This window comes from Acartia tonsa, chromosome 5, assembly GCF_053477335.1.
Source record: "Acartia tonsa isolate MP-2025a chromosome 5, ASM5347733v1, whole genome shotgun sequence".
Lineage (NCBI taxonomy): Eukaryota > Metazoa > Arthropoda > Copepoda > Calanoida > Acartiidae > Acartia > Acartia tonsa.
In genome coordinates, this window is record NC_137264.1 from 34,547,926 (window position 1) to 34,561,127 (window position 13,202).

General features: G+C 31.0%; 1 protein-coding gene across 1 annotated transcript in view; it reads right to left on the bottom strand.

Moving 5' to 3' along the window:
* Window positions 1–562: 562 nt before the first annotated feature.
* The window catches only part of LOC145319343 (neuron navigator 2-like), a 123,283-nt gene continuing 110,643 nt past the window's right edge, over window positions 563–13,202 (bottom strand). Inside the window, exons 44-56 of the mRNA XM_080161422.1 lie at window positions 12,018–12,152; window positions 9,321–9,362; window positions 7,591–7,659; window positions 6,633–6,727; window positions 6,208–6,294; window positions 5,378–5,499; window positions 4,888–4,943; window positions 4,321–4,380; window positions 3,704–3,750; window positions 3,241–3,292; window positions 2,613–2,734; window positions 2,101–2,188; window positions 563–1,662 (exon numbers count right to left, since the gene is read on the bottom strand). Coding sequence (XP_080017548.1) covers window positions 1,603–1,662; window positions 2,101–2,188; window positions 2,613–2,734; window positions 3,241–3,292; window positions 3,704–3,750; window positions 4,321–4,380; window positions 4,888–4,943; window positions 5,378–5,499; window positions 6,208–6,294; window positions 6,633–6,727; window positions 7,591–7,659; window positions 9,321–9,362; window positions 12,018–12,152 — 1,035 coding nt within the window. The 3' untranslated portion in view covers window positions 563–1,602. The remainder of the gene's footprint in view (window positions 1,663–2,100; window positions 2,189–2,612; window positions 2,735–3,240; window positions 3,293–3,703; window positions 3,751–4,320; window positions 4,381–4,887; window positions 4,944–5,377; window positions 5,500–6,207; window positions 6,295–6,632; window positions 6,728–7,590; window positions 7,660–9,320; window positions 9,363–12,017; window positions 12,153–13,202) is intronic.

Sequence of the window (13,202 nt, forward strand, 5' to 3'; positions counted from 1 at the left end):
ACATTTTACCACGTAGCGGCCTAACTATACAAAGCAGAGGGATCGTTCTTATATTTCCAAAAAAAAGACTTCATAGCGGTTCTAACGGTATGCGTAAAATCTTTTTTAACATTAACCTAAGCCGCGCAATTTGAATTTAAAAAATCTACGCATCTTTTTGCTTACCCTTTCATATGGTTCTTATTTAAAATGTATCTTCTCATAGGTCCAGGGAAGGTTTTTAACTATTTTGAGAAAGGGTACCACAATCCAACTTTCAAGAGAAATCGCTATTCAAAAAAGTCAAATTTCTTTAACACTTTGTTTTCAATAATAACATTGAAAATGTCGTGGGGCCACTAGGAGCGTATCCTTTAGTTTTAAATATAAAAGCAGATAATTTTAAATAAATTGGTAAAACATTCTTTTAAATCCTTTAATTGATATAAATCGGTTAGGGCCTTAGGTTGTTCAATGAAATATTCAAGCAGAATTACATTTATTAGAAGATTCGAATTAATCATGACTACGGCTACCGAGCCCTGGGTGAACCAACCAAGATAGAAAAGCGCCAGACAAAAAATTAAAACAGCTCTATCATTTATTATTATTAAATAACAATTATCATCTATTATTATTAGTAAAAGCAGATCACAGTAAATTAATTAAAATACATACATATATTATCATAATTTAAAAAATTCAGATATCAAACTTTATTCTTATTTATCACATCCATGAATTATGAATATTAAATACTTTAAAAGAATCTACTTATCTATCATAATACGATATGAATACTTATTTTTGAGTTAGAAAAACCTTGGCTAAAGTATACCTAAATAATTATTTAGTTAATTCCAGCATGTAAATTTACATTTAAGCAATAGATTCATATTTGAAAAGTAATAATAATCAGTTGTTTTTATATGTATACGGTTAAAGTAAGACGCTACTCTGTAAATTGTATTTTGAATCTTTAAATAAAACTTTCTGAATGAATTAATCTTTCGTCCAATTCTTTTAAAATTGATTTATTGCCCTCTCCCTTTCTGGAAAATTTTCTTGTGGAAATTAAAAGCTTTTGGATTATTTTGTTATTATTCTATGGACTCCCAACTTTGAATAATTGCATCCTTGTTTTTTTTCTGTACATTGCCAATTTCTATATTCTAATTAATTAATTAAAGGCTTAAGTGACATTTTAAATATAATAGATTTCAGGCAAATACAAATAAATGTACAATAATCTGACAAATTTAATATAAAATCATCTTTAAAAAGAAAGAAAGGTTTCGTGTTTAAAATGAATAAAAAATTTAAAAAGCTAAATAATAAGCAATTTTATTGAGATTTACAACTCAGTTGCGCAGATGCGTTATAATTAAGGTATGTATTTTTGCAAAGGACCAAACCATATGAAAATATTTATGCTAGACTATGAGTATTGAGTTTAAGTCTTACATATCCCTTGGTTAGGTTTTGGAAACCCTAACTCCTAGGCTAACCTAGGAAATTTTATAGGATTTGGTTCATTGTCATTAGTTCATATACCTAAATATTGCTTTATTATCATTTAGTATTTTTCATTCCAAAGCATGGCTATTTTATAATTCACTTTGTTTATTTGCCATTCGTTGGGTTATATTGGGCAGCTTCTTGAAGGCAAATCAGCATACTCATCTACAATAAAGAATTAATAAACAACATCCCAAAAAATGGGTTTTATAAGCCGTTTAAATGATTGTTTGCTCGATCACACATTTGTTGACGTACGGTAGAACGGAATGAGGAAATAGAGACCGGCTAACATGCAGACTGATAGAAAGGCACACGGATGACCAGACATACAGACATAATTCCAAGCAGTCCGACAGATATACATACACACAGATAGGTAGTTGTACATAAAGATAGTTAGACAGCCAGTACAATCACCCTTGGACACTCTTGAGTCTTTTAAGACAGACAGACGGATTAAAAGACTTCTTATTGCCTATAAAATCAATAGGGTATCATATAAAATGTTGTATTGGATTCCAATCTTATCTTTAGGTCTTGTAGTAAGAAGACAGACAGACAGACGGACGGAAAGACATCTATGTACTAAAAAAAACTTACGAGGGGATCATCAGAATTGTTGTCATACTGTTTAGATGTGTCTATAGCTCCAGTAGATTCCAAACTCACTCTAGGATCTTGGGTATGCCTGATAAATAAATGATAATTAAAGCAGCTTTTAATGTCTCAAAAAAATAGATAAACATTACAACTCTTGGCCGAAATATCCCGCTTAACGTCATATTAATAGGGAACATGACTTTAATTGTTATAGTATATAGGGTCGAACGTTGGAACATTTGTCCACTTTTTTGGAGACAGTATAAGCTGTTTTTTTTTATTAAAATTTCCTTTCTTAAGGTGGGGGCCGGGGGGGGGGGGCCTCAAATACCCCGCCAAATGGCCTAAATTCTAAACCCAAAGGTCCAATAGAATGCTTTCCTTGGCATTGAAAATTAATCCAGCGGTTCATGAGATCATACTGAACTTGTTTTTACATAACTAACAACTTTGAAATGTGTTTTTGACCGTATGTTCTACGAACCATTTTGGGATAGAAATTTTATTTTTACCTAGGGGAAGATTCAGCCCTACTGATCCTCTGATCCGTCTCCTGTTGCTCCTGACCCCCGTCCTCAAGTTTCCAATCCTCCTCACTTCCCTGGTGGTTGTCTGATTTCACGGCCAGCAACACCTAGGGATCAAATATAAATATATTTATCCCTTTATAAAAGAGTTAGTAGGTATTTCTACATATTTAACTTCCTACCTAAAAATCCACTTTAGTATAAATCACTGCTTAGTGGACTAAAAAACCACATCCTTGTTTCTGGTCCCAAGAGCACTATTCCTATACCACGACAATAGTTTATATACTTGTGTTTATCCCCACTGGTTATAAACAAAATTACCCCTTTCTAAAGATTGAAATAATAGGTTGAAAAGTTTAGATACTACTAGTTTGTAACCATCCATCAAAATTAAATTAAAGTACCCAAAGATTTTGAGCTTACCAATTAAAAAAGTGTACGTAAAACTTTGGATACTAGTGTATTTTGCACTCCAATATCATCTCCCTCCCTGCTACAATGCACTAACTCAGCGGGGTTTTCAAACCTACTAATTTTACCAATAATTGAAACTATTCTTAAGTAAGAAATGATTGTCTGTTAATTGTCTGTCCATTGAATAAAAGAATACCTGGGAAATATCTGAGCTGTGCTTATCCCAAGGCCAGGTTCTTATCACAAATCTAAATATTTCACAATAAATATCAAAATTGTAACACATTTCAATCTAATTATACACCTATTGTCTTCAATTAAAAATGTAATTTTTAATGAATATTTTATTTATTTTCTTTTTATTATTTTTGTTACTGGACGTTATCGTCATTGCTACAACTCATTTTAAATGTAAATTTGATATAGATCATGGAAAAAAGACAAAGTAGCGGGTTTCGTCGTATTTTCACAGTAACTTTTTTCCTTTTTCTAACATTGCTGGGAGCTATAACCCTGCGGGGCAATAATTAACATTAACATTAACCTGACCTAACCTACCCTAAAATAACTTATAAAAAGCTACTATGAAAATACGACGAATTCCGCTACTTCCTTTTTCTCCATGGTCCTTTTATTTAAAAAAAATAATATTTCTTTACCTTACAGGATCTTCAAATTCTGAGGGATCCTCTCGAGAACTCACAACCTAATCAATCAAGTAGTAATATCAAATAAATTTAGTAGATCTATATACCTAAACAGTTTATTGGACACATAAGAACACATTGTATAAACAAGCTTTATTAGTGGTCAGAACACATTTTGGTACGAAAAAGCAGTTTTTTTCATTAAATGATTATTCGATAAGTCTTATATAAATATTTAATCAAAAATAGTTTCGGGTAATCATACCGTCCAAGACCTTCATTACTCGTAATATTGGATTAACCATATGAGACACAAATGTTATTTCTTAGTCTTTTTTTTAAAGTAAAAGTTGGACGGATCTTGTGACTGAAAGTCTATTATGATTTGCTTAGTTGCAATGTAAACAGCTGGACGGGCAAAACCGTTTATAGGCAAACTATTTATCGGCCACAATTAAATTCTATTTAAAAAAACTACCCTAAAAACAATTTACACCTGGAAGCAGCTTATAGTACCTTAAAAAATATCATCATACAATGCAAATGATCAATGATATTCTAAATCAATAGGTTAGGATACGTTTCTTTTAAGCCTTTGACACTTTAAAATAAAAAAAGAATTACAACACCTTTCTCAGATATGGCACAAGATTTTCGTTCCAAAGGTTTATAAACCAACATCTCAAACTCTGGAATAAAAAATGTATGTATTAAAAATCATAATTAATAGAAATTATACAACAAAAACTGGTTTTATTTGCCCATTAAAACAAAATATTCTTTCAATTACAACTTATTTATGCATTGAAACTAAACTCAAATATCAAACTTAAGCTATATCATCTTGAAAAATAGCACAAAGTAATAAGAAAGAACATTGACAAAAAGTTCAACTAAGATTTTGTTGAATAATAACCTAAACTTTTTTTTATTTAATAAAAACTTTCGAGAGCACCCCAGTTTCTATAATAAAGAGGGACTTTTTAATGGGCAATGGCTAACCCATAAACCTGCAAAGCTCCACTGTGCCTGATACATCATAACCTTACCTAAACTAACCTAACAAAAATATGAAAAACGCCATTCCATGCAGTGGGGGAGTCTGTGCTCGATTTGGAACTTTGAGGGGAGCCACTTATTTGAGAATATCTAATGTTATTCAAGCTTTTTAATTTAACCAGAAAACTTTTACAAACCTGTGAAGAATCAACAGGACAACTCAGAAATTCTTTGGGGCTTAAAGAAAGCCCACCTGTAATTGTTAATTGTTCATATTTAACACATTAAAAATTATAGAATAGGGGTTTCCGGAATGGTTTTGAAACAGATTAATGTCCGCTGAATTATAACTGGTTCTTAGCCATTCTGAAAAGTCATGTATTGTATCATATCATAAAGATTTGTCTACGAAATATTAAATAAAAATCATTTTATTAATACGGGTTTTGTCATTTTACTATCCGGGGAAAGTTGTCTATACTACAATGAAATAAATAACTACTCCAAATGGTATATAATTAGAATATTAATCTGAAAAACTAAGATAAAGGTAGAAGTCTTATTGGGAAAAATCTTAGAAAAAAGGGTTGACAATTTTCCATAAATATTTCCATGATATTTTTTAGCAGAATTTTTACATAAAATGTATAACAAGTCCTAATTATAAATGTTTATATGAACCCTTGCCTTTGGAAGTAGTTTTAACGAAAATAAACAGATTACAGAAAATCCTCAAAATCCATTGAATCGCCTCGATAGTGCTTTGGTTCTGCGTACGGGTAGCTACCTCCAGGCTTAGTAGTTTTCGTCTAAAAACAGATAGATATTTGGTTCTAAATTTAGGTAGTAGTTTACCTTTAACAATAGATAGATAAATGTAAATTTATAATGGGTTCTGAATTCTGATAACTACCGTCAGGCATGGAAGAGGTAGATTATAGATGTAAAGACACTAGATAGATAGATTTTTTTTTGTATTAGAGTAACTACTTGCCTGAAAAAAATAGTTTTCGTCTAAAAATCTAGAATAAAATACACATACCATTCAGATATTCATTCTATAATAAGAAAAGAAGAAAGAGAAATAATTTGCTAAATATTTGGGATTTCTTAAATTATATTATGTTCATGACGATAATATATCATACACAAAAAGTGTGTTGACCTTTTAGATATACTTTATTGTGTGAATTTTTCTAAAGTAAGATACAGTAAACTTTAGAACCTATCTTTATTTTGTAGAGAATCTTAATATTAGTCATATGTTGGTTATTGTAGGAATTAGAGTCGTTGCTTTAGATTTATAAAATTAGAAGCATCCAAACTTTTTAACCAATAATTTAATGTCAAGAAGGCCTAATTTTGATTATCATCATTTGTGAATTTCAGGCTTCGATTAGATATAGATTAGATATTTATTTCATGACACACATATCACATAATAATAATGGGATATGTAAAAAATATCTTTTGTTGTAACATCCTTTTAGATCCCTGGGCTATGAATAGTAGAATACCTTAAAAATCTGGAAAGAAATCCCTGAACAAATTCCACGTCTTCTCCAATAGAAAATTCTGCAAAGCCATAGCGAGTACATACATCCCTGAAAAATTAATCAGAGCTGGATCTTTAAATCATTTCAATGGTGCGCCAAATCAGGGTGAGCCAAATTTCCACCAATGAGAACACAGCATTTTACGAAATGCCGCGCTGTGATTGGCTGAAATTCGGCGCACCCCGATTTGGCGCACCATGGAAATGATTTAAAGATCCAGCTCAGCATTTAAATTTCTTTTTACATTTATGGTAATACTAATTTACTTGTCAGTCTTTACCGTCTATCCAACTGTCTATCTAACTGTCTATCTAACTGTCTTTCTAAGTTTTAAAAAAAACTATCTATCTTACTGTATATCTATAAATTAAATACTAACCACTAACCTAACATGTGGAGTAGGCTCGCTAGTACAAATCATGAGTGGATATTTATCAGTATTTATTCTTGATTCAGAAAAGATATGCAGTATTCGAGAATCCTAAAAATAAATAAATTAGATTTCATGAAAACCTACGTCTTGGCTCTTATCTAATTGTCTAAAGCAGGAACGCAGGAATAAGGTATAAACAACAAGCGAAATAAATCTAAAATATTATTTGGGGGGGGGGGGGGGCAGTTGTAGAGGTCGTCAATCCTACTATGTTTTGAACCACAACAAATATTACGTATAGGTTTCTTGATTTTTTCGAAATAATTTTGTTGTTGGTGTAAGCTGTATATAGAACGAAACTCTTTCAAGCAATGTCAAATTTTGTTAAGTTTGACTAAAAGATTCAGAGGTCTTACGGGACATACTTTTGTTGAGACAGACATTATTATTAACACGTTTTTTTTTGTTAAAATAATTTTACAACAATTATCATGGTTTTAATTAAAAAACCTCAAGTAAATACGATAAAACATGCCCCATTCATAGATGCTCTAGGGCGGGGGGATAAAAGGGTGTTAACCCCATCGCAACCCCTAAACTTAAAAATCACACACATTTAACCATTGAAATGAAAGCTGTGATGTTCTTGTCCCCATACCCAAGCATTTTAAGAATATTAAGTAACCCACAAGTATAATCTAAATAATTGCTGCAGTTTGATAGTTAAGCTAAATCACGAAACCTACCCAACCAAAATATTTATTTTAGTAAGGAAAGGGAAATTGGACTGTAAATTGTTGTGGTGCCCTAAGGTGAGGTTATCAAATCAACAGTATCAAAATATTTCCTCCCATAATTTTCAATTACATGATAATTGAGAGTATAATTAAATTTTTAATTATCTTATCCCTTAAGATCACTAATATTATAAAAAACTAATCCATTAAAAAAGTTTGATTTGTAAACAATACCTGCGCATGGATATTCTCTAGAATTATGACTGTCGGTCTGGATTTACTTTTATCTTCTTTTTCAGTAACCTTAAATTACAAAAAAATAAGCATTTGCTTTAAAATTATTTTTTTGGGCTACACATATATTTGTAGAATCCTTACCTATCTAACTTTTGTCCTATTAAAGGAAGCCTGCAAGAAATACCACGCTTTAACTGTTGAAAGAATGCAACAAGTAGACCCAATACCCCAAATTTGAAGCCTTTAGCTTCTATAACAAAAAAGTTCTAGGCATTTTAAAATGACATTTTATATACAATTGAAATTTTGAAAGAATCTCAATGCTAATGTTAGAAATTTTGAAATTAAACTACGTGGCCTAGAAACAAAATTATAAGCTTATTTTTGTCATAAATTTAGGTTGCCAGTAACTAATTATATTTTTACAATAAAATACCCATTTTTATAGTCAAAATCATTAAAAAAAATTAAGTTCAACTTGTTGTGTACCGAGTGTACTGTAGCCAATCAGAAGGCTGAATCAGCTAAGCAACCAATCACAGCTGAGCTTTTATTAGTTTTCCCCTTTGTTTCCGCTATGAGTTTTGTTCACAAATGCAATTTAAATCGAATTTTTTTCATAGATTTTGACTATGAAATGTGGTGTTTTTATTTTAAAAATGTAATCAGTTACTGGCAATCTAAATTTCTGACAAAGATAAGGTTATAATTTTATGTCTAGGCGACGTAATTTAATATTGTTTTTTCTTTTATGAGCATTGTAAATCTTTCAAAATTTTCATTGTTCATGAAATGCTATTTTGAAATGCCTAGAACTTTTTTGTTATTGAAGCTGAAGGCTTTAAATTTGTGGTATTGGGTCTACTTGTGGCAGTCTTTTGGTAGTTAAAGCGTGGATTTCTTGCAGGCGTCCTTTAATATATTTATATATCTATCTGTGTATCTATTATTTAAGATTTTGATCCATTTGTTGATCTATCTATATTTTAACCCTTACAATAAAGTAACAGGATGTGTGTTTGTCTATCTTTCTGTACCGAAAGATCTCGCTAACAACAAAACCAATCGGGTTCTCCTTAAAGATTTTAAATATTCGTAGAAACTTGAAAGCAGCATCTATATATCTATCTACAAATAAATTTGTGTTTCAATTAATCTATTTCTATATCTCTTAATCTCTATCCATGCATCTATGTATTTATATATTAATATATCTGTGAGCATGTACCTATTACTATAAAAATATATATTATATATATATATTATGTGTACCTATGTAAATATCTATTTATCTATCTATCGGTATGTCTTTCTATCTATCTATTAATCTATTTGTGTATCTATTTATCAAATATTTTGTTTTCTATTAATCTATTTCCACGTCTATTAATCTATCTGTGAGTCTATATTAATATATCTGTACATCTAACATTGATCTATCTGTGGATCAAAATATATATTAATCTAACTACGTATCTATCGATTTATCTAACAGTGTATCGACTTACCCATTAGTCTTGATGTGTATCTATCTCTATATTAATTTATCTGTGTATCTAGCTTTATATCTATCTTTTTGTGTGTCTATGTTTCTACCTATCAATATATATCTATATATTAATATTTATCTATCTATCTATCAATCAATTTTTGTATTTATCAATTAATATCAATCTATCTATTTCTTAAACCATGTCTAATTCTACACCTATCTATTTATATATTACCTTTAAATCTCCAAGTAAGTCTATACATTCTTGAACACTCCACTGTTATTATAAAATCATAAACTTATTATAAGGTAATAACTGACGCTATATTGGGCGCGTACTGGGGGAAATAACACAAACAAATGCAAATAACCATGTAATTGTACAGTACTTTAGCCGTGCAATAAAAAGGACTGCTGTATGATAGGTGTAAATTTACCTTCAACTCTGGCCTTGGTTTCAAGGTTTGACACAAATGTTATATAACCATTAATACATTTAATTACCGTGGTTTCTTAACGACCGGCTGAAAAATTGTAATTCTCAGTCCATTTTGAAATAGTCTTCTACAAGTAACTTGTTTACTTGTGATAACCTCCTCCTTTATGCTTTAATAAATTGAAATAAGGGTGAGGTGGTAGTTTTTCGTTTGTTTGTTTATTACTTTAGATAAAGTGATCTAGGAAGCCCCGCAGAGTTGGGGGCACCGCAACTATATGCCCAGTAGGGGTTAGGCCTAGGGAAAAAATAACCCCCAGCCTTATTTTCAATCTATTAAAAAAATAAGATGGTGGGTTATTAGTTATCAACATGCACTTTGCGTGAAATTCCTTAGTAAAAAAATAGAATTTATATCTTCTTTATAGAGAAAGGTAAAATGTTTTATTGCCACTATTATTTTTTTTCTGCAGTTATATAGCATTTTGTTTTACCTTGCACTTACAAAATTATTTCTGTTCGCAATACAACAAACATATATTCTTATAAAATTATTATAAAATATTACTTATGGAGAAAAAACGAAAAATAAACAGGATCATTTAGCTGCATGTTTTAAATTGACGTACGGACATTCTGGTAACGATTATAGAGTTGCTGAGCTTTCTTAATTGTACCCAAATCACCAAGCAAAGTTTGAAATCTATAGGACAATTCTAACATGTCTAAATTAACGAGCTGACCGTTGATTTAGAAAAAGCTAACCGTTACAGACAAACGGACGAACGTAAGGACGGACCGACTAAAATTATAGAAAAGCATTGCTTTTAAAATATGTTTACATCAGATATCATATGCCTGTCCTTAAATTCTCTCATAACCCCACCTTATAATGTGCACCATATGTTTTCTATTGCAGTGCAGTATTGGAGAAATAGGTTTATTTATTTTTAGTAGTGCAGCTTCTCTATAACAAGAGTATGTCCGTATGCTTTTTACTATTGTAATTACACAATCCAGCTTTGTTCCTTGTGCTTGGATGGCTGTGTAAGTTTCCTAACTTACAAACGTACATTTACATTTCGATTTACTGAAAAAAACTTTTTAAAAAGTTGCTTGGCATACTGTAAAATTACCAGAGATCTTTAGAAACATAAATGATGTGCAAATGTGCATAGTACTGTAAGCAACCAATAAATCAAGTGTGATATTGTGATTTAAACAATCTATATTTTACTCCCCCCTCCCTTCCTCACAAGACCAAGATCCTTCTGCACCCCCCCCCCCCTCAACATTTTAAACTAAGGGAGGGGGGGGGGAATCCTACAAAAGTGCTTGACTTTGAAATCGGAACTTATTACTCGTGGAATCTGTATTTTTACGTAATTGTATTATTAAGATGTATGGGTAAAAGTTTGCTTCACATTCCAAACTTTACATATATATACAATAATATACATTCAGGAGGGTTCATAATAAATTTCAAAAAGTATTTTGAAATATAATAAAAACTTTTGGGACCAATAAAAATCAATAAATTGTGCTTTTATAAACTTGCTTTTTAAAATCATTTGAAAGTTTCATATTATTGAGAACTTGAAATTGTACAAAAAGAAAGTACTTAAAGCATAAGTTTAGATCTATGATATTTTTTTTACTTAATTGAAAACTTTCCTTACATTTTAAAGAAAACCGATGCTTTTACTTGTTTTGAAACGATTTGAAGATTAGGGGCAAATTTTTTACCTATGTCTAAAACCTTACTGAACATGAAAATAAAAAAAAAACGATAATCGACACTCCCCCCCCCCCCTTATCTCCTTATTTTCAATACATTACAAAATAAGGGGTTGTGGTTCGATGCTAGACATGGCACTTTGAGGGAAAATGCTAAAAAAACCTTAAAAAAAAATCTTTTTTTTCTGGCTCACGATGTATGCATTTGTAATATGTTAACTTCTTATTCCTTAGTTCTACCAAATAAATTCAAGGTTTCTCTGTTGCACTTTGCCTCATACAATTTTCTTCTTCGTTTGTCCAATTATTATCATCTTTTTATTATCTTTAACAGACTCAACCAAGGCCTCTCGGGGCACTTGAGGAAAGGGAGGAATGTAAAAAAATTGTAGGGATATTTTTACTACTGGCGATTTCTATTAGGAGGGTTAAGGAAACCAGGCCACCCTTCACAAAAGAAATATATACAACCCTTTAATGAACCAATAAAAAACTTCAGTGTAAAGAAGAACCTTATTGGTTGTCGATAAGCGAGATCCTAAACACCATGTTACTTTATAGGGATATGAAAATTAAGGGTCATTGTTCCGAAAAGTTCAGAAAATATGAATTTACTATTTAAATCAAGCAATGTGACGAAGTATGAAATATGAAAAACTCGAAAAAATCATTTTTCAGCAGATTTAAATTTTTTCAATTAACTTTCTGACATGAAATTGTGTAATTTTTCCTTTCTGTATTATAAATGTTTATGATTTCCTTGTTAGTCCAAAGGATTCGCATCTGCTCCAAGCACAGGTCTTGTCCAGACTTGAGTATGAGGAACTCAGCAAGCTTCCTGGCCAGGTAGGACTTGCCAACCTCAGGGTGGCCAACCAGAACACATTTCTCATACTGAAGTTTTCATGGGAAATTTTACAGCCATTTTTACTTTAAATTATGTTTTAACTTTTCTATTCACATCTTACATCAGCAGTTTACCTCCCCCCCTTCAGATTTTTCTTATTTCATAAAAAGAGTATTTGTCATGCCTGAAACCGAATATGGTTTATTTAGGGTAAACAAGGTTTATTTTATGAAAATATCTATCATACATAAAGGGTGTTAAAAAAAACCAATTGAATTGCTTTTTTTCGATATAGACCCTATAGTTTTGGTCAAAAACTAACAAAAAATGACCGAGATCATGTCCAAGCAATAACAATGAGAAAACACTATTGAATTTTGATTTCTATTCACCATTCCTGAGCACTACAGCTCGAGTCTTAGCCGTTATGGAGAATTTTCCTTACATGGAGATTAAAAATCAACAAATAGTTTTAAACACCAGAAATCTTGTAGTTAAACCCCATAATGTTCAGAGTTTTTTGATGGGGCATGTAAAGACCTTTCTATAGACATCTTAACCAAGTTTCTAAGTCAATTTATCATAAAAAAGACAGACCCATCAAACATTGAGACCTTACGGGTCTCTCTAGTTATTGATGTTTGATAGATCTTTCTTTTTGATGCTAAACTGACTAAGATTGTGTTAGAAACCTGGTAAAGGTGTCTATAGAAAGATCTTGACATGCCTCATCAAAAATTTTAAACATCAAGGGGTATATCTTCAAGATTTTAAGTAATTAAGACGGTTTGTTCTTTTTTTAAAGACAGAGCCGTCATGTCTCAATGTTTGATGTGTCTGTCTTTTTGATGCCAAATTGGCAATAATTGAGTTAAAAATCTGGTTAAGGCGTCTATAGAAAGGTCTTTATCAAAAACTCTAAACATTATGGGGTCTATTTACAAGTTTTCAAGTACTTTAGACAGTTTATTGTTTTTTTTTAAAAAAAGACAAAACTGTGTTAATTTGTTATAAAATATGCATTTTCCACAAGGGCTAGGTCTCGAGTCGTGGTACTCTGGAGAGGTGAGTAGATTCAAATTCAATAATGTTTTCTC